The sequence below is a fragment of the Phocoena sinus genome, chromosome 14, assembly GCF_008692025.1.
Source record: "Phocoena sinus isolate mPhoSin1 chromosome 14, mPhoSin1.pri, whole genome shotgun sequence".
In the NCBI taxonomy this organism is placed as follows: Eukaryota; Metazoa; Chordata; class Mammalia; order Artiodactyla; family Phocoenidae; genus Phocoena; species Phocoena sinus.
The window spans coordinates 61,407,610-61,427,411 of record NC_045776.1 but is presented as its reverse complement, the minus strand read 5'-3'; the positions used below and the strand labels follow the sequence as shown (position 1 = coordinate 61,427,411).

Here is a 19,802-nt window from a genome sequence, read left to right as displayed (position 1 = left end):
TTTGTATAAATTTTCATAGATATAATGAAGCCATAGTCAGAATAGCTCAGATATTTTTTGTCAATGATAAAAAACCCAAAATCCTCTGAAAGTAACTTTTTGTATTTTCATTACAGGTAAATTGGAATATTCACATTGTACAGAAACAGAGGTAAGAGAAATCCTCAAATATTTCTCAGTAATGCAGCTTTGAAGTTCTATTTAGACTAACTTGAGTTCTGAAATACCTCACTATGGGTTTTTGGTTTTCTGATGAGGATGTACTGAGAGAAAGTATATATCTTTTATATTTAGGAAGAGTAAAATGTGAAGAAAAATCAGTTATCTCGTCCGTAGTTTTAAAATGTCAAGGTGTGTTATAAAGATCAGCTTAGTCATAGGTTAAAAAATTTCCTATGTTGTTGTTTATGAAATGGAGTTAACTAAGATTCAGAGCCCTTAATAAGAAGTAGTTTACATTCAATTTTTAAATAATCCAATGTAGTGTGTCATAATCTTTTAAATGTATTGGACTCCTATGGAGTTGCCTGGGAGTAGGAAAAAATAGGGACTTGGTAAGTGTTTCAGCAAGATTATTGATGAATTAAATGCTTTGTCATTTGTATAAGTAGGTTTATTATTTTCTAATAATTTAAATAATTTAAAATTCTGATTGTGAAATTTAATGCGACTCCATGTGTCCCTTGCAGAAATTTCAGTGGTGACACTGAAATATGAGGGCAGCATTGATGAATTATGTATGTGTGGTGGTCTTTTCTGGAGCTGTTGCATCAGCCTTAATTAGGAGTCTTAGGTCTTTTGTTAATGGCAATGCCTAATTAAGGATTTAAGAAGTTATTTTTCTAATTTTATAACACATTTACATGTTGATGTAGGTTTTATTAAATTTTAATTGTTATTTTAAGTAAGATGTAAGATTCCTAAGGGATTATATTATATAATAAAGAAGCAAAAATAATTTATTCTTTTTTGCATTCAGAAGTTATTCAACGCATTTTATGTTTTCTGTTCAACTTGAGAAGTAGAAGTAATTTCTTCCAAATTAGCTGTAAAAATGAGCAAGAACTTAATATTTTTTTATTGTGACAATTTTTGATGTATTGTTCAATATGATATAAAGGATTGGGATTTGATTTGAGTCCAAAAATACAAGTTCTGTCTGTGGTTTCTGGTGTGCATCTTTCTAGCTATGTAATTTTGAGCAAGTAGTTTTTTCTCTCAGAACTTTGGCTTTCTTACTTATAAAATGTTAAAGATAATCTCTGTTAATCTCATGGGTTGTAAAATTTTAAAGTGATTATATAGGTGAAGAAGTTTTATAAACTCTAAAGACACTATTATCTCTATCAGAATGATACAAATATAATCAGCATTCATCTGCATTTAGGTAATGAAATGTAAGGATTTTACATACAAGGCATAGTCGTAAATCTCATTATTCTTACTATGTTTTGTTGCTATAAGATCAGCATGGTTTTAACATTTTGTTTAGCACTTGCTTTGTATAGGAATGTCACTTCATGTTATCTCCTCTTTGATCCATAACTTGGATCACCAAAAGAATTGGAATCTAAACAGAACTCTCAGATTTTTTTTTTTTTTTTGGTCTGTTTGGAAAGGGAAAATCATGAGAAAATAAAAAGTTCAGTGTGGGGGCTTCCCTGGTGGTGCAGTGGTTGAGAGTCCGCCTGCCGATGCAGGGGACACGGGTTTGTACTCCGGTCCAGGAAGATCTCACATGCCGCGGAGCGGCTAGGCCCGTGAGCCATGGCCGCTGAGCCTGCGCGTCCGGAGCTCCGCAACGGGAGAGGCCACAACAGTGAGAGGCCCGTGTACGGCAAAAAAAAAAAAAAGTTCAGTATGATATTCAGTTTACAGAATGGGTTCAGGGTATTTTTTAGAGTAACAGTGGTCATTACCTCTGGGGAAGAGATTGGGATTGTGGATGGTGGTTTATCTATATTGCTTGGATTTGTTTTGAAATGAGAATGTCACTGTATATTACTTTGATAATTAAAATAATAAAAAGTAGGGGCAGTAGAGGGAGTGGGAAATTTTTCAAGAAGTTTGACTCCAGAGAAGGAGGAGATAGTTTAAGTAGGAAGTTTTGTTTTGTTTTGTTTTGTTTTTTAGCTTGGGTAAGACCATACATTTGGTGCTGGTAGTGGTAGAAAGGGGGCAGAGACAGAGAGAGAGGGGGATTTTGCAAAAATGTAAAACAATACCACCCCTTTCACTATTTGAGTTTCTATAAAAACATTACACATATTAACATATTTAATATTATTTTAAACAAGTTTCATTTGAATGATTCAATCAAAATTTCTCAGTTTTATACAAATAGAACTACTGTACGACCCAGCAATCCCACTACTGGGCATATACCCTGAGAAAACTGTAATTCAAAAAGAGTCATGTACCAAAATGTTCATTGCAGCTCTATTTACAATAGCCAGGAGATGGAAGCAACCTAAGTGTCCATCATCGGATGAATGGATAAAGAAGATGTGGCACATATATACAATGGGACATTACTCAGCCATAAAAAGAAACAAAATTGAGTTATTTGTAGTGAGGTGGATGGACCTAGAATGTCATACAGAGTGACGTAAGTCAGAAAGAGAAAAACAAATACCGTATGCTAACACATATATATGGAATCTAAGAAAAAAAAAAAAAGGTCATGAAGAACCTAGCGGTAAGATGGGAATAAAGACACAGACCTACTAGAGAATGGACTTGACGATATGGAGAGGGGGAAGGGTAAGCTGTGACAAAGTGAGAGAGTGGCATATATACACTACCAAACGTAAAATAGATAGCTAGTGGGAAGCAGCCACATAGCACAGGGAGATCAGCTCGGTGCTTTGTGACCACCTAGAGGGGTGGGATAGGGAGGGTGGGAGGGAGGGAGATGCAAGAGGGAAGAGATATGGGAACATATGTGTATGTATAACTGATTCACTTTGTTATAAAGCAGAAAGTAACACACCATTGTAAAGCAATTATACTCCAATAAAGCTGTTAAAAATTTCTCAGTTTTAATTTCTAATACAATAAATGTTTGATAGGTTATAGCTCATATAAACAAAAACTCCTTGGACTCCCTGGTAATTTTTGAGTGTAAAAGGGGTCCTGAAACTAACTAGTTTGAGAACTGTTGGGCTGAGGCCTGAAGAGCAGAGATACTTCTTCCTGAGAAATGGAATTGGGGGTCGAGAGAGGTCAAACCAGAGCCTTAAGGTGGATGGTGGAAGGTGAGGAAAGCCGTGATATAGGGATGAAGCCAGTCTGTTTTGAGAGCGAGGGTCAGAACGGTGACTTCTAGAGCCTCTTTTCACCCTAAAATTGCTTTTCTGTTGAGAAAAGGGATTCCCTGTATCTCCTGTAAGTCAGAAGCCCCACAGGCCCTCTCTGGAGTTGGGTCTACTCCAGCCAGGACTGCGAACCCCGGTGCATGTGGGAGGAGTGGGAAGGGGCCTCGACCACCGAGAGCACTTGGAGGCCCATGGCTCACGTGCGTCCAGCCTCTCCCTGGGAGGAGGGAGGGGCGCGCCTGAGCTCCGTCAGCGCCCCATTTTCTTCGGTCTGGTCTTGTCCTAAGGCGACTCGTTGTACAAGGTCGAGCCTTGAGTGCGGAGCCGGTGAATGAACACAGTGGGGTCGTGGTCGTGGGAGCCTGTGAATGAACACGGCGGACGCTTGCGGCTTCCCCGTGGGGGAGAAGGTCCGACTCCTGGCGAGGCTCCCAGACCCGAGGGGAGCCGCAGCCCCCCTCACCTTTCCACGTGGCTGAAAGATGTGACTTGAAGTGTTTGACTGTTTTTTAATAGTTTTCTTAGTACATAAAAATCGTATTATGGATTCTTTTCTAGTTTTACTGATAGTTCTCTTTTTAATACTTTACCTGTATTCACAAAAACCAAGCGAAACTGGGACTTTAGAGAAAGCAAGGAGGCCATACCTAGGCATTCAGTCAACTGTTATGGGATTTTGTACCTCAAGAATAGCTTAATGTTTATTAAAATTGGGTGTTTTTCCTTATTTCTCACTGTGTGGAAATTTGTTTTAATACACTGGATTATATGAGTATTTTCCAGCGTTTGAACTCATGAAAGGAAATCTTTCATGTAGTTTGTTGTAAAAGATATGCAAAATTTTTACTTTAATAGGCAATTTAATTTTTTTTACAGCTTTGTTTCTATTTTTTGAAGATATAATTTACATACAGTAGAATTTAAACTTTTTAGTTAAAATTATTCGTTTTGACAAACACCATCTACACAGTCAAGTTCAAGTTCCATTCCCCCCCCCCCAGGTTCCCCCCCACTCCCCCTCTTGTCTTTCCCTCCCCAGCCCGCAACTCCTGGCAACCACTGATCTGTATTCTGTCCCTTTGGTTTTGAGGAGGACCCGCAAGGTAAATAGTGTGTTACTCTCCCTCGGCCTCCCCTCCCGGAATGGCTCACAGCTCAAATTGGTAATTTATAAACTCTTGAGTGAAAAAAAACAACAAAAAAAGTCTTGAGTGACTGACCTGTACTTGGGATTTGCTTGTCAAGGAAGCAGTCCCAACCACAGTTTAGGGGAACTTTCACTCCCAGGTTACAAGTTTTTCCTTCTGCCATTATTTAAATAGTCTTGTGGGCTATATACTCATACTTGAAGAAAAGGCTAAGCACTTAAAAATACTAAAACATAAAAGATTTGAATTTTCAAGCATCTTAATTGAGACCTTTTCATTGTTTTTAGCTTTCCAAATTTCATCACATTCTGTCTTCTATTAACTACAGTTAATTATGTAGCACTCAGAAGCCCTTTCCCTTTAGCAGGCAAGAAGGTTAAATGAGTAACCAGGACAGTCCTGTTCTGTTCTCCTTGATGGATTTGCTGTATTTTAAGTGGAATTGGTTAAAGCATTATATAAAGTTAAATAACTTTTGTCAATACTTTAATCTTGATAGAGCTAGTTTGTAAAAATCAGAGCATAGTGGAAAAATTTAAGCTTTACTGAGGGAAACTATGAAAAAGATTCATCTTCCCATCTTAGAAATAAAGTTCATGTGTACTGTATATAAGTACTTACTGTTTCATTCCCACCTACATTTTTTTTTTTTTTTTTTGCGGTACGCGGGCCTCTCACTGTTGTGGCCTCTCCCGTTGCGGAGCACAGGCTCCGGACGCGCAGGCTCAGCGGCCATGGCTCACGGGCCTAGCCTCTCCGCGGCATGTGGGATCTTCCCGGACTGGGGCACGAACCCGTGTCCCCTGCATCGGCAGGCAGACTCTCAACCGCTGCGCCACCAGGGAAGCCCCCCACATACATCTTTAAAAAACACTTTAGAGCTTACTCTATGCTGAGTTACTGTTATAGGCATTAATTTAATTCTCACAACAAATTTATGAAGTGGATACTATTATTTGCATTTTGGAAATGAGAGCTAAAGTACGGAGAGGTTAAGTAACTTGCCCAAGGCCGTATAGCCAGTATGTTGCAGAACCACATCTCTTCACCTTTCTTATGTTTGTGTTTATCCAGCCTTTATTTGTCTGCTGTGTGAGGCATATGCATAATGCTGATAATTAATTTTGTGCCCCATTGGGGACAGTGAAATTGTCCTTATTCTGTATATGCTTCTCACCTATGACTCTTTCAGTCCTGGCATTATGTAGCCCAGGGATATGTTTCTTTTGAATGGAAACCAGAAAAAGGAGTGAACGAACGCCAGCCATGAAACTCTAGCCCCATTGTTAGGTGAAGGGTCTGTACTGGAGTACAGTAGTGAGATATTGATGATGTGATTTCATGTATCATCAGATGTAGACTGGCGGCATCATGATAGCTCCTCTCTCTCTCCTCTGCCCCCTCATTCCCATCGCTCCCCTCTCTTCTCACTCTATCTCAGAGAATATTACCAAAATGGCCTTTCTGTGGTACAGTCATACATGTCGTAAATACAGGGGACATTTGTGAAGCCCTACATCAAGGACACCCTACATCAAGGACACAGGACAAAAATTCTGGAATTAACCAGGCCCCCATAGCAACTGCTGCCAGGGGCTCTCCTAATCTAAACCAGACAGCCCCCTGACTCCATATTAGGCAAAATAATCACCGTGTAGTAACGTTGTAGCATCCTGACCAATCACCTAATGCCATCCTGACAGCAGGAGTTTTCTTTGTCTTGAGGCTGTAAAAGTTGGCTACCAGCCCACAAAGGGGGTCAACTTCCCTGGCTACCAGGAAGTCAGCCCGCTCTTCTTGCAGCGACCCTTTAAGGCCTGCTGTTCTTACAGCGACCTTCTCTTTAATAAACTCTATCTTCCTTACATTCTGCCTTGTGTCTGGAAATTCTTTTCCAACCTTCACTTGGACCACAACAACATTGTTTGACCATAGGACACAAAATTTATAACAAGTAGTGTTCCTTTGTGTAGTTTTTACTATATTTGAAGACCAGTGACAGTTGTACTCTATGTATGTCTCACAAAGGGTTTCAGAGTAACCAAATTATCTGGGAGTAAACACTTTATTCTTGAAGGAACAGAAAGTTTACCTTTCAGGTAACTTAAGCACTTCTAAGTACTTTGATAATAGAGTAGAAAGTTTTCTTAATAATTTGCCTTAAAAAAATAATAATTTGCCTTATCCAGGGGCCATATCAATCTGCCTTAATGAATAGTTTAAATTTTAAATGTTTTTAGTAAGATAAAATAGAAATTTTCAACACAGATAATACAATGCTGATAGTATCAAAGTGGAAAGGAGCTAGATTTTTTTAAAATTTATTTTATTTAATTTATTTTTGACTGCATTGGGTCTTTGTTGATATGCGTAGGCTTTCTCTAGCTGTGGCGAGCGGGAGCTACTCTTCGTTGTGGTGCGTGGGCTTCTCATTGCTGTGGCTTCTCTTGTTGCGGAGCACGGGCTCTAGGCACGTGGGCTTTAGTAGTTGTGGCACGTGGGCTCAGTAGTTGTGGCTCGCGGGCTTTAGAGCACAGGCTCAGTAGTTGTGGCGCATAGCCTTAATTGCTCCGTGACATGTGGGATCTTCCTGGACCAAGGCTCGAACCCGTGTCCCCTGCATTGGCAGGCTGATTCTTAATCACTGTGCCACCAGGAAAGTCCAAAGGAGCTAGATTTTTATTTCCTTTTCAAAGTACCTTTCTTTATAGAAATTATGTTAGCTTGTTGTATTTTGTACCACAGGCAGATACAGAGAAGGAAGTGAAAATAACTTCATACCCTACCATCTAGTTGTAATGACTGTTGAGAATATTCTTCTAGACATTTCTTCCCATGTATACATAATAAAGTTGACTTATTCTTTGAGCACCTTTCTGTGCTACTCTTAGGGATACATGCATCTTTGTGTAAATGACAAACTTGGCTTTAAGGAGTTAGCCAGGCTGATGGAAAGGGTTTGGATATGGAGTGGAACTTTCCAGGCAAAAGGACATCATAGTGAGGACTCAGAGAGCAAGCTGTTGTTGAAACTGACAGAGAACAGGATGTCAGCATGGAGAGTGTGAGGGGGAAGGTATAGGAAATGGAGGCAGACAAGTGCCAGGTCTTAGAGGCTGTGTTAAAGATTGGATGTAGATCCAGTGTCTCTTCAAGGGAAAAATCATTTCCTTCTGAAATTTTCTTCTGTTTCATTACGGTCATTCTTATTTTGCTATGTATCTTCATTTGCTTGTAGTTCAGAGGGGTATCGTTTTTATGCATTCACATTTCATCAGTTAAAGCATCATTTAATTAAATTGTTTTTGTAGTCACATAAGTAGAGTTGTATGAATAGGTTTGGGACCAGACTCAACTGACCTGTGGTAAACATTCAGCTCCCCTACCTGGTGACCTTAGAGTAGCTAGCCTGTTCATGGCCAGTAGTTGTCACGGAGATCAGTCAGTATGGTCTCTAGAGGACTGGGGAGTGTGAGATGGGTAAGTCAGCTAGATAGAGGCTGACTAAGAGAGCTTCTGCTGTTCAGTGTGGTGTCTCTTGGCATCTTCCCTAAATTTTGTAGAGATTTTACTGTATTTGGCAGATATTGTAAGACATATTTAAAAGAAAAGCCTGTTAGCAGTAAAATTGATGTTGTGATATTGTGATAATTACCTAATTTCTTTTGATGATGGTGTTTCTTAATTTTTTGTGAGAGGTTTATTGAAATGTAATTCACAAATGGTCGGTACAAGTTAACCAACCATTTAAAGTGTGTGATTCATTAGCTTTTGTTATATTCACAGAATTATGCAGCCATCACCACAATCACTTTAGAACATTTTTGTCACCTCTAAAAGAAATCTGTTACCCTTTAGCTATCATCCCCCATCTTCCCACTTCCCCTAGCAACCACTAATTTACTTTCTTTCTCTATAGATTAGTCTGCTCTGGACATTCCATGTAAGTGAATCATAATACGTGGACTTTTGTGACTGACTGTGATTTTTACTTAACATAATGTTTTCAGGCTTTATCTGTGTTATAGCATATATCAATACTTCATTCCTTTTTAGTTCTGAATATTCAACTGTATGGATAGACCATATTTTGTTTTTACCCATTCATTAGTTGGTGGACATATGAGTCATTTCCACCATTTGGCCATTATGTGTAACACTCCTATAAACATTTCTGTACAGGTTTTTGTGTGGATGTAAGTTTTTATTTCTCTTGGATATATACACAAGAGCAGAATTTGTTGGGTCAACTGGTAACTCTGTGTTTTAACTTTTGAGGAACTGCCACATTGCACCAGCAGTGTATGAAAGTTTTGGTTTTTCCACATCCTCGCTGACACTCCTTATCATCTGACTTCTGTTCTAGCCATCCTAGTGGGTGTGAAATGGCATCTCGTGGTATGGATTTGCATTTCCCTGATGACTGATGATGTTGAGCAGAGCATGTTTTCATGTGCTTATTGGACATTTGTACATCTTTGTAGAAATGTCTGGATCCTTTGCCCATTGTTTAATTGGGTTATTTGTCTTTTTATTATTGAGTCGTAATAGTTCTTTATATATTCTAGAGACAAGTTCCTTGTCAGATATATGATTTGCAGCTATTTCCCCCTATTCTGTGAGTTTTCTTTTCATTTTTTTGATGGTATCCTTTCAAGCACAAAAGTTTTTAATTTTGATGAAGACCAGTCTTCTGTTTTTTCTTTCTCGTTTGGTGGCATATCTAGAAGTGCATTGCTAGGGACTTCCCTGGTGGTCTGGTGGTTAAGACTCCATGCTTCCACTGCAGGGGGTGTGGGTTTAATCCCTGGTCGGGGAATTAAGATCCTGCATGCCGTGTGGCACAGCCAAAAATAAATAAAGAAAGAAAAATTAATTTTTAGATGTGGTATGAAGAGTCCAACATCATTCTTTTGCATGTGGATATCCGGTTAGTTGTTCCAGAGCTATATCTTCTTCTTTTTTTTTTTTTTTTTTTTTTTTGCGGTACGCGGGCCTCTCACTGTTGTGACCTCTCCCGTTGCGGAGCACAGGCTCCGGACGTGCAGGCTCAGCAGCCATGGCTCACGGGCCCAGCCACTCCGTGGCATGCGGGATCTTCCCGGACCGGGGCACAAACCCGTGTCCCCTGCATCGGCCGGCAGACTCTCAACCAGTGTGCCACCAGGGAAGCCCCAGAGCTATATCTTGAAGAGACTATTTTTCTTCATTGAATGATCTTGGTACCCTTGTCAAAAATCAGTTGACCTGATGTGATTATAAATGGGATTGTTTTCTTAATTTCGTTTTTGGATTGTTCACTGTAAATATTTAGAAGTGCAATTTATTTTTGTATAATGATCTTGTATCCTGCAATCTTGCTGAACTCATTTATTAGTTTTAGTAGTTTCTTAGTAGATTCCCTAGGATTTTCTATGTAAGAGATCATGTCATCTGTGAATAGAGATAGCTTTTCTTCTTCACTTCCAATATGGATGTCTTTTATTTCATTTTCTGGCTGTTTCTTTTTTTTTTTTTTTAAAGCCTTTTTAAAAAAGATTAATTTTTTTTGGCTGCATTGGGTCTTCATTGCTGTGCGTGGGCTTTCTCTAGTTGTGGTGAGCAGGGACTACTCTTCGTTGTGATGCGCGGGCTTCTCATTGTGGTGGCTTCTCTTGTTGCGGAGCACGGGCTCTAGGCGTGTGGGCTCAGTAGTTGTAGCTCGCGGGCTCCAGAGCACAGGCTCAGTAGTTGTGACGCATGGGCTTAGTTGCTCTGTGGCATGTGGGATCTTCCCGGACCAGGAATTGAACCCGTGTCCCCTGCATTGGCAGGCGGATTCTTAAACGCTGCTCCACCAGGGAAGTCCCTTGCTGTTTCTTTTTAAAAATTGTTTTTATGGAACTCAGAGTCAGAGGGTGGAGTAATCCCCCAAACTCTTTAAGTAATTTACTTCAAATCTGTTTTATGAGAGAATATTTAAATGTTTGAATGCTAAATCAGAGACTTTTGAAATAATCTTTATATAATTTATATTTCAAGTAGAAATATAAACTTTTGTGTGTTGAAACATAGTTTGGCCTAGTATAACTGAATTTTGAGCTGTTTTTTGTTTCCCCTTAGGATCATTTTCTGTTTAGAGTATCAACTTTATTGCAAGAGTACTTTCTAGGATATAAGTTTAAAAGGTGTGTACGGCTTTCCAGTGAGGAGTTGGTGACTGACTTTACTTGTTGCACTCCCATGTTTTTATTCAGAGGTTTTTTGTTTTTGTTTTTTTAATTAATTAATTAATTTTTGGCTGCGTTGGGTCTTCATTGCTTTGCACGGGCTTTCTCTAGTTGCAACGAGTGGGGGCTACTCTTCATTGCGGTGTGTGGGCTTCTCATTGTGGGGGCTTCTCTTGTTGCAGAGCATGGGCTGTAGGTGTGCAGGCTTCAGTAGTTGTGGCACGCGGGCTTAGTAGTTGTGGCTTGCGGGCTCTAGAGTGCAGGCTTAGTAGTTGTGGTGCATAGGCTTAGTTGCTCCGCGGCATGTGGGATCTTCCTGGACCAGGGCTCGAACCCGTGTCCCCTGCATTGGCAGGCGGATTCAGAACCACTGCGCCACCAGGGAAGTCCCAGAGCTTGTGTTTTAATACATAAATAAGTAAATAATTTGGTTAGGATTACATGAACATGGCAAAAATGAGAACAGTGGATACACGCTTTGGACACAAATATTCCCTCTTTACTCTAGAGGCAGTAGTACTTGATTTCTTAAATTTATTTATATAAATTTGGCTTTATTAAACTTGGAATTTTTTTTTTTTCTTCTGCATGGGTAATAAAATTAGATAGTTAATTCCAACATAATAAAAAGGAGCAAAACAATTATCATTTGTATTATTTGGTACTTTTCTCATTAAGGTATTTTCAAATATATTATTCTATTACTGTTATACAGCTTACACAGGAAGGAAATTTAATAAATTAATTAAAAATGGATCCACAACCTGTAATTGTGAAATGGGCCCAGGGTCTCATGATATTGGGCCAGTAGGTATGGCCTGTAATTATGACTGCCAGGTATTGTTAGAAGTGTCCCCTGTTGTTTTTGCAGGAGTCTTTGTTACCAGATCTGATTTTAACTTGGGAAGGGAGGAAAGCAGAATGCTTACAGGAAAGGAGCTGGCAAAAACATTGAAGGAGATTGTGACCTTAAAGTTTTTATTTAAACAGCTTGTTGTTTTCTGTTTTAAATTCCTTTGTTCTGAAAGGGACACAGGTCCTTTTAAGAATGGGAGATGGGAAAATTCTGCAACCCATGACAAACTGTAAAAGGTTGCTAAGGAGGTTCTGATGAGAAGGGGTAGTATTTAAATGATCTGTTACTGAGCTCTGACTTTAAAGGGAGGAAATGAAAGGAGGAGGGTGCTTTTATTTCACTCCTTTTAACTTTTAGGAAGCATGCAAAAGCAAGAATCTTCTTTTTCCTTAAACACAGAATCACTTGGTTTGGATTAAATTAATTTGTGTGGTGTTAACATTATATTTTAAAATATTTAAGTATAGGACATTGAAAAAAGTGCACAGATTTTTAGGTTGTAGCTTGATAAATTTTTACAGATAGTGATAATATTGTATTTTAATGTCACTTAAATGTACTCTATCACATATGTCTTTGAAGAATATTATCTTAAAATGTTCGATTTCAAGTGATCATCAAAGTGATAATTTCAGAGTATTACAGATTTTTATTTTCTGTTTTTAATTGTATGTTGCATTCCCCCACATTCTTTCCCAGTCTCCTGCTTGTTAAAACAAAAACTATGGGAAGAATTTCTTCCAGGAAGGAAGCAACCATTCTGTTTGGAACTTGTTTAGAGCAGTGCTGTCCAATAGAAATATAACAGGGGACCACATGTAATTTTAAATGTTCTAGTAGCCACATTAAAAAATAAAATGAAACAGGTGAAATCAGTTTTTATAATATATTTTATTTAACCCACTATTTCTGAATTATCATGTCAACATGTAATCAATATGAGAATTATTAATGAACTATTTTGTATCTTTTTTTCATACTAAGTCTTTCAAATCTGGTGTGTATTTTGCTTCAGCACTTCTCAGTTTGGGCTAGCCACACTTCAAGTGCTCAATAGCCACATTTGGTTAAAGAAATAGGGAGAAGAAGGAATGGAAATATTTAAGAAATGAGAAATTTGAAAGTACCAGAATAGTTTTAGTTCTGAATTATCTTTAAAAAATCATGAGGCTTAGTGGGGAGGCAGTAACAGAATGTTGAGGGGCTTGGTTAAATCTTGGTAAAACAGTAGATGCCTATTCTCAGATATACTGAGTAGATTCTAGGTAGGCAAGGGGGAGAGAGATTCCAGGCATGAATAACTGTGCTAATGAAGTGATTTCAGGGGCACCTGAGTCACAGAGTTGATTACCAAGCGCTTGAAGAAGCTATTGGAGACTAGAGTCCTTTTTCAAGAAACATTTCTTGAGCACCTGCTGTGTCTAGGCTCTCTTCTAGGATTTGGGATACACCAGTGAACAAAACAGACAAAAATCTTGGCCCTCAAATATTTGCATTATACTAGGGGTAGACAGAAAATAAATATGATAAATAAGTGAACTATAGTATGTAGAAGGTTGTGAGTGTGTTGGAGAAAATTAATATAGAAAACTGTGATGGGGAGCATGGTGGTAGTAGTGATGGAGGTAGGTTTGCATTTTTTAACAAGGTGATTAGAATGGACCTCCCAGAATGGTTACAAATGAGCAAAAGCTTGAAGGAGGTAAGGGAGCAAGTATCTAGATATCTGGGGAAGAGCATTTCAGACAGAGTGAATAGTTCTGCTCCGGTCTGAAAGTGGGAGAGTATCTGCTGAGCTCCTGTGATGGCAGGAGGCCATTGTGGTGGGAGCAGAGAGGAATGGGGTACCAGATCACCAAGGTAGTGCTTCTCCGACCTTAATATGCATACAACCCCCCTAAGGATCTTGGTAAAATTTAGATTCTGATTTGGTTGGTTTTGAGTGGAGCCAGAGATAACAAACTCTCAGGTGCTGCTCCTGCTGATGTTAGGACCACACTTTGATTAGCAAGGATGTAGGGCCTTAAAGGCCATTGTAGGACTATGTAAATGTGAGACTTTAGAGATCACCAAAGGAATGAGGGTAGACAGAAAAGAGAAGGGACTAAGGGCTGAGCCCTGGAATACCCCAACATTAAGAGGGTGGTGAGACAAGGAGGAACCAGTGAAGAAGTCTCAAAAGAAGTGACCAGAAAAGTAGGAGGAAAACCATGTGAGGGTCGTGTCCAGGACACCGAGTAACTGAAGCACATCTAGGAGGAGGAAGTGGCCTACTGTATGAAATGCTGTCTAACAGGTAAGTGAGATGAGAACTACGAATTGGTTATTGAGTTTGACAGTGTGGTGGTTGCTGACAGGCAGAGTTGGTGTAGTGGTATGGGGGCAAAAGTCATACTGCAGTGAGTTTAAAAGAGAAAGGAAAGAAATTGGAGACAGTAAATAAAGGCAACTTATTGAGGCATTTCCTGTAAACTGTGGGTATATCAGTTAATCTACTACATAACAAATAACTCTGAAACTTAGTGGTTTAAAACAACAAACATTTGCTCTCTCACCATTCCTGTGGGTCAGGAGTGGCTTATCTGAGTGCTCTGGCTGGTGTTTCTCAGGAGGTTTAGTCAGGATATTGGCCAGGGTTGCGGTCATCCTAGGGCTCAGCTGGCGGGTGGGGAGGGCCTCTGCTTCCACTATGGCTCCCTCACACAGCTGCTGGCGGGGGCCTCAGTTCCTCACCGCATGGCCTTCTCGTAGGCAGCATGGTGGCTGGCTTCTTGCAGAGAGAGTGACCCAAGATCGAGAAGCTAGAATGTCTTTGATGCCCTAGCCTTAGAAGTCACATTCCGTCACTTGTGCTGTTTTCTGTTGGTCCTGTGGACACAGTGTGGGAGGCACTACATGAGAGAATAGGTGCCAAGTGTGGGGACTATCAGGGGCCACCTGGGAGTCTGGACCCAGCAAGCATTAGGAGAGTTAGGACGATAGCTGGAGAGGAAGGTGGGATCCCAGAGAGTTCTTAGTTTTTGTTTTATTTTTGTATTGATAAAAGAAGTAACAGCATATTTGTATGTTGATCCAGGAATGATCCAGTATACAAAGGAAGACTGTTGATGCAGAATAGGACGGAGAATTGCTGGCGAATTATCCTTGAGGGTAGGAGCTAGAGCACAAGTGAAGGACTTGGGAATCGGCGTCACACAGGATGAGGACAGTCCATGTGGAATAACAGGAGGGAAGACAGAGTCTGTGTGTATGGGAGGTGTTCAAAGGCAGTTAGACGTGATGGCAGGGTGTTTGTGGACGTGCTCTTCTGATGACTTCAGCCCTCGCAGTGACATGAGCAGCAGGGTCCTTCTTGGCGTGTGGGCATGGGAGAGGAGGAGGGGAGATAGTCAGCTGGGACAGTGGGAGAGTCCATGGGCTAAGGAAATGTTGGTGGCTTCTGGGCTACATTAGCCAGCCACATGAGAGGCAGAATTGTAAATTTAAAGCAAGATCAGTCAGTACAGTTTTCTGTTTTGCTCCAGCCACATTCAGTTGTCAAAGGCAGGTGAAGAGTGGGGTTTAACCAGTGTGTGGTGTAGTCAAAGGAGGTGAGGGAGAGTGAAAAGAACATAGGATCAATGGATTGGAGATCCTGGTGGGGTCAAAAGATTATTCGAGTCAGATCCTAGAGGGAATGAACTAGAAAGCTAGAAAGAGGTTGTCAAAGAAAGGGACCCTTGAGATGGAGGTGATGGAAAGTTGCACTTTTTGGTAGTGAGGGAGTCCAGGGTATTGCCACTGCAGTGGGTGGCACAGAAACGAGAGGCCAGGGTGTGGAAAGGTCCTGTTAACATCACCAAGAGTTGAGGGAGGAGAAGGACAGTGAAGCCACAGGTGACCTGTCCTGGCACTGTGTGGGGTGCAGTCACAGATGAGAGCAGCGAGGAGGGCAGATGTGGTCTGGGACAGAAGAGGCAAAGCTGGGGAACTTTGAGGGGGAGTCAGGGAGGTGGGCGAGGAGGCACTGTGAGAAGCAAGGAGGACATCTTCCCAATTCCAGGCCCAGCGATTTGAGAATTATTACAGAAAGGCCAGCCAGGACCAGTACTGCCCCTGGGGAGATTCAGGCTTAGGTTAGAGCAAGAAGGGGAAGGGGGAGCGTTCAGAGAAATTGAAGATACAGGGAACCCTTAGTTGTGCACAACGGAAGGATTTCAAGAGTTGGGGAGGGGTGGGCCCAGGCCTAGAAGAGGGGACCGTGGAGCCTCGTGGGATGCAAGGTGGGGAGGTGGGTCACGGGCGCCTGTGGCTTCTGTCCCCGTTGCCATCAGTGGGGACACAGGCAGGGTGGTCTTAGTGCTGGTGCAGGTCTCAGGGCAGATGAGGTGTAGGGTGGTGGGCTCTGGAGAGGAGTGTGTGGGGCTACCTGTGATGCCAGCAGGTGGGAGACCCTGACTTCTCCCTGGCAGTGGAGCAGGCAACTGCTTAGGGAAAAAAAAGGCAACAGCCCTTCTCACCTGGGTAATGACTGGGAGAGATGGGGGGGAAAGCAAGTCAGACTTCAGTACTTGAATTTGCTGTGTTGGTGAACTGGCTCTCAAAACAAAACAAAACAACACTGATTTCTGTGGTCTAAATACTGCCACTTGGCCAATTTTAAGCTATCAGAAGTTTAACCAGCCAGCTTGCAAAATTCTGAAATTCTGCCCCCGGGCTCTGGATTAGTGGCTCTGGGCTCTGCAGCTTGTGCTGTAGGGCTGACTCCGTGTCTTCTCTTTAAAATCATTTCGCCCCATTTGGGAGCTTTGGAGTTCGGCAGGCCTGGAACTAGTACTGATCCTCAGTTTTGCTTCTGTATAGCCCCTAACCTTAGTGAGCCCCAGTTTCCTGTCAGTAAACTGATGATATTACCACCTGTCCCTGGGGTGGTTGTAAGGATTAGAGATCAGATAGGAAAAGTGCCTAGGACAGCTCCTGGCATGGTAGATACTATTGCTATTATTATTATTGTCATCACCTTAATGTAAAACTTTGTTAAAAGGAATTCACAAACCAGATTATATACTGCATTTTCATATGCAAACATAGGAGTAGAGATTGCAGTTAATGTTTTGGAGAGCAATTTATCATTGAAGAGCATGGGTTTAATCCATTAATTATATTTCTAGGAACTTTTTCAAAGGAAATAACTCTGAATGTGTCCATAAATGTAGCAAGAAGATATTTATTTGCAGCACTTTTAAAAATAATTTATTTTATATTGGAGCATAGTTGATTAACAATGTTGTATCAGTTTCAGGTGTACAGCAAAGTGATTCAGTTATAATGCAGCACTTTTTATAAGAGAGAAAAGTTAGCATCTGTCTAGCTGTCTCACTGTTGTGCAAGAGAAGACTCTACATTATTAAAAACAAATGGATGGAATAGAATTGTTTACGTGAAAAGATGGTCCATTATGGTATAAAACAGGTTATCAAATAGTAGGTACCAAATGATCCAATTTTTATTAACAAATATGAACAGGACAAATATAATGAACTGTTAATAGTGAGATATAGATATATAATATTCTTCTATTTTTTAATTTTGAAATATATATTTTTTAAATTAGGAATTATGCTTCCATTTATTGGGTCAGGTCATAAGTGTTTTCCATTAAAATTTTTTTTTCATTGAAGTATAGTTGATTTACAGTGTTTTAGTTTCTGGTGTACAGCAAAGTGATTCATTCATATATATATTCTTTTTCATATTCTTTTCCTTTATGGGTTATAAGATAATGAATATAGTGCCCTGTGCTATACAGTAGGACTTTGTTGTTTATCTGTTTTATATATAGTAGTTGTATCTGCCAATCCCAAACTCCTAATTTATTCCCCCCCTTCCCCTTTGGTAACCATAAGTTTGTTTTCTATGTCTGTGAGTCTGTTTCTGTTTCATAGATAAGTGCACTTGAATCATATTTTAGATTCCACATGTAAGTGATATATGGTATTTGTCTTTCTTTGTCTGACTTCACTTAGTATGATAATCTCTAGGTCCATCCTATAATGTTCCTTTAGATTGCTTGTATTTTCTGAGATTTCCTTTTTTTTTGGCGGTACGCGAGCCTCTTGCTGTTGTGGCCTCTCCTGTTGCGGAGCACAGGCTCTGGACGCGCCGGCTCAGTGGCCATGGCTCACGGGCCTAGCCGCTCCGTGGCATGTGGGATCTTCCCAGACCGGGGCACGAAGCCGTGTCCCCTGCATCGGCAGGCGGACTCTCAACCACTGCGCCACCAGGGAAGCCCCCGAGATTTCTAATGGATATATTTTGCTTTTTTAATAAGAAAAGAGACATCATGGATATATGTTGGGGTGGAGAGTAGGTATGTGAGGTGAACATACATTTGCTTTCTTACTAGTTCTGAGTGACTTGAGCATTCTGCACCATTTGTCCAAACTCAGACCCAGTCCTGTGACTAAGCCCGGGATGAGCAGGGGAGGCAACAAGCCATGCTCATTGCCTTAGAGCCTGGCCACAAGTCAGCGATAGTGTAGTAGATTCCCATAAAATTCAGTGTCTTTAGGGATTTCAATGATTTTCACTAGGAGAGAAAATCGAAATAGGGTTGAAGTGGAAAGCATCTGACAAGGTGACCCAAAAGAAAAAAATGTGAGACATAGGGGAAAGTTAGCAGTTGCAGGCCATCCTAAAAAGATGAACTGCAATTTCTTTTAAAGACTTTCCAGGAATATTGTTGAATTAGCACAATCCATTTTCAAGAAACAGGACCTTGTGATTGTCACAAGTTACTCAAGCAATTAGAAACCAGGAAATTTGATCTTATGTAAACCGGTACATGAGTCACACAGTCAAACAAATATAGTTAACAAAGCTGAGAGATCCGGTGTGGTTCTTATACCAGATGACTTCTCAGATAACTGAAATATTTTCTGCAGTTGGTTTACCTTGAGCGAAGTAAAAAGCAAGTTGCGTGTCCTAACAAAGTTATCTTTTATCCCATTGTTCAGCAGGTACGAGAGTAAGTCAGGTTTTTAATTATGTGTAGAGTACTAATAAAAGGGAACATTAACACTGTTAACTGTAAAAGTCGGGTAATTATAGGGAGAAAATAATTTACTGGTTTTAGTAAAATAAGCAGCCCTGGAAAGGAGCTAGACCAGGAAAGTAGCCCCTGAGCTAGGGAGGCGCAGAGACACCCCCTCCCCCTGCCCTCTCACTCCCTCCTCCCTCTTTCTCCTTCTCTCCCTCCTCCCTCTCTCCTTGTACCTCTTTCCTTTTCCTTCTTTCTACAAGAAAGCACCTACCCTGTGCTAGACACCGTTTTAGGCTTTGAGAGTATAACGATGGGCAAGACAGACAAAAACCTCTGTCTTGTGTGTGGATTTGTGTGGATTCACACTCTATTGTTTATAGATAACATGCAAATAAATGTATATAAAATAATATATGGTATTAAGAGCTATGAAGGAAAATAAAGGAGGGCAAGGGAGTAGAGCATAAGTGGGCAGGGGGGTGGAGTGGACAGAGAAGAGAAGGGTATATTGTAGGAGTGAAGGTCTCTTTCATGGTGACATTTGAGCAGAGATCTGAATGATGTGAGGGAATAAGCCAGGCAGAAGAAAAAGCAAGTGTGAAGGCATTGTACAGAGAGGTACCCAGGTGGTCACAGAACATCAAGGAGGCCAGTGTGGCTCGGGGAGGTGGTAGGGGAGGTCAGCCAGGTAGCAGCTGGCCAGATCATGCAGGGCCCTGTCAGCCACAGTGAGCATCCACAGAGTATGTGGAAACCACTGGAGAGCTTTGTTTATTACAGCAACTAGTACTGCTCTCACTAATACAGATACTGACATATCTATTCAACAGAGATTTATTTGAGGACTATTACAAATTTAATTCCCTCTTACCTAGGAATAATTCAGCTCACAGACAATGTAATTGAATTATTACATACAGGTCTCCTTATTTTGATAATTGGTAATGTATGAGATACTTTAATCACATTTCTGAGTTTTTCTCTTATTGCTGGTTTGTTGTTTGGACATTTGTCCTCTAGGATTTGCTAGCAAACAAAATAATGTGATTTAAAAATTTTTTATTTTGGTAAAAAACACATAAAATTTACCATCTTAACCATTTTTAAGCATACAGTTAAACAGTGTTAAATGTATTCATATTGCTGTGCAGCAGAGCTCCAGAATCTTTTCATCTTGAAAAAGTGAAACTCTGAACTACTAGCAAGAACTCTCCCTCCCCATATTCCCTGGCAACCACCATTCTACTTTCT

At 40.5% G+C, this 19,802-nt stretch overlaps 1 protein-coding gene across 3 annotated transcripts in view; it reads left to right on the top strand.

Moving 5' to 3' along the window:
- SPIRE1 (spire type actin nucleation factor 1) overlaps positions 1 to 19,802 on the top strand; it is a 211,605-nt gene that overhangs the window by 43,257 nt on the left and 148,546 nt on the right. For all 3 annotated transcript variants that reach the window (XM_032602954.1, XM_032602953.1, XM_032602955.1), the window contains exon 2: positions 117 to 151. In XM_032602954.1, the coding sequence (XP_032458845.1) occupies positions 117 to 151 (35 nt within the window). The remainder of the gene's footprint in view (positions 1 to 116; positions 152 to 19,802) is intronic.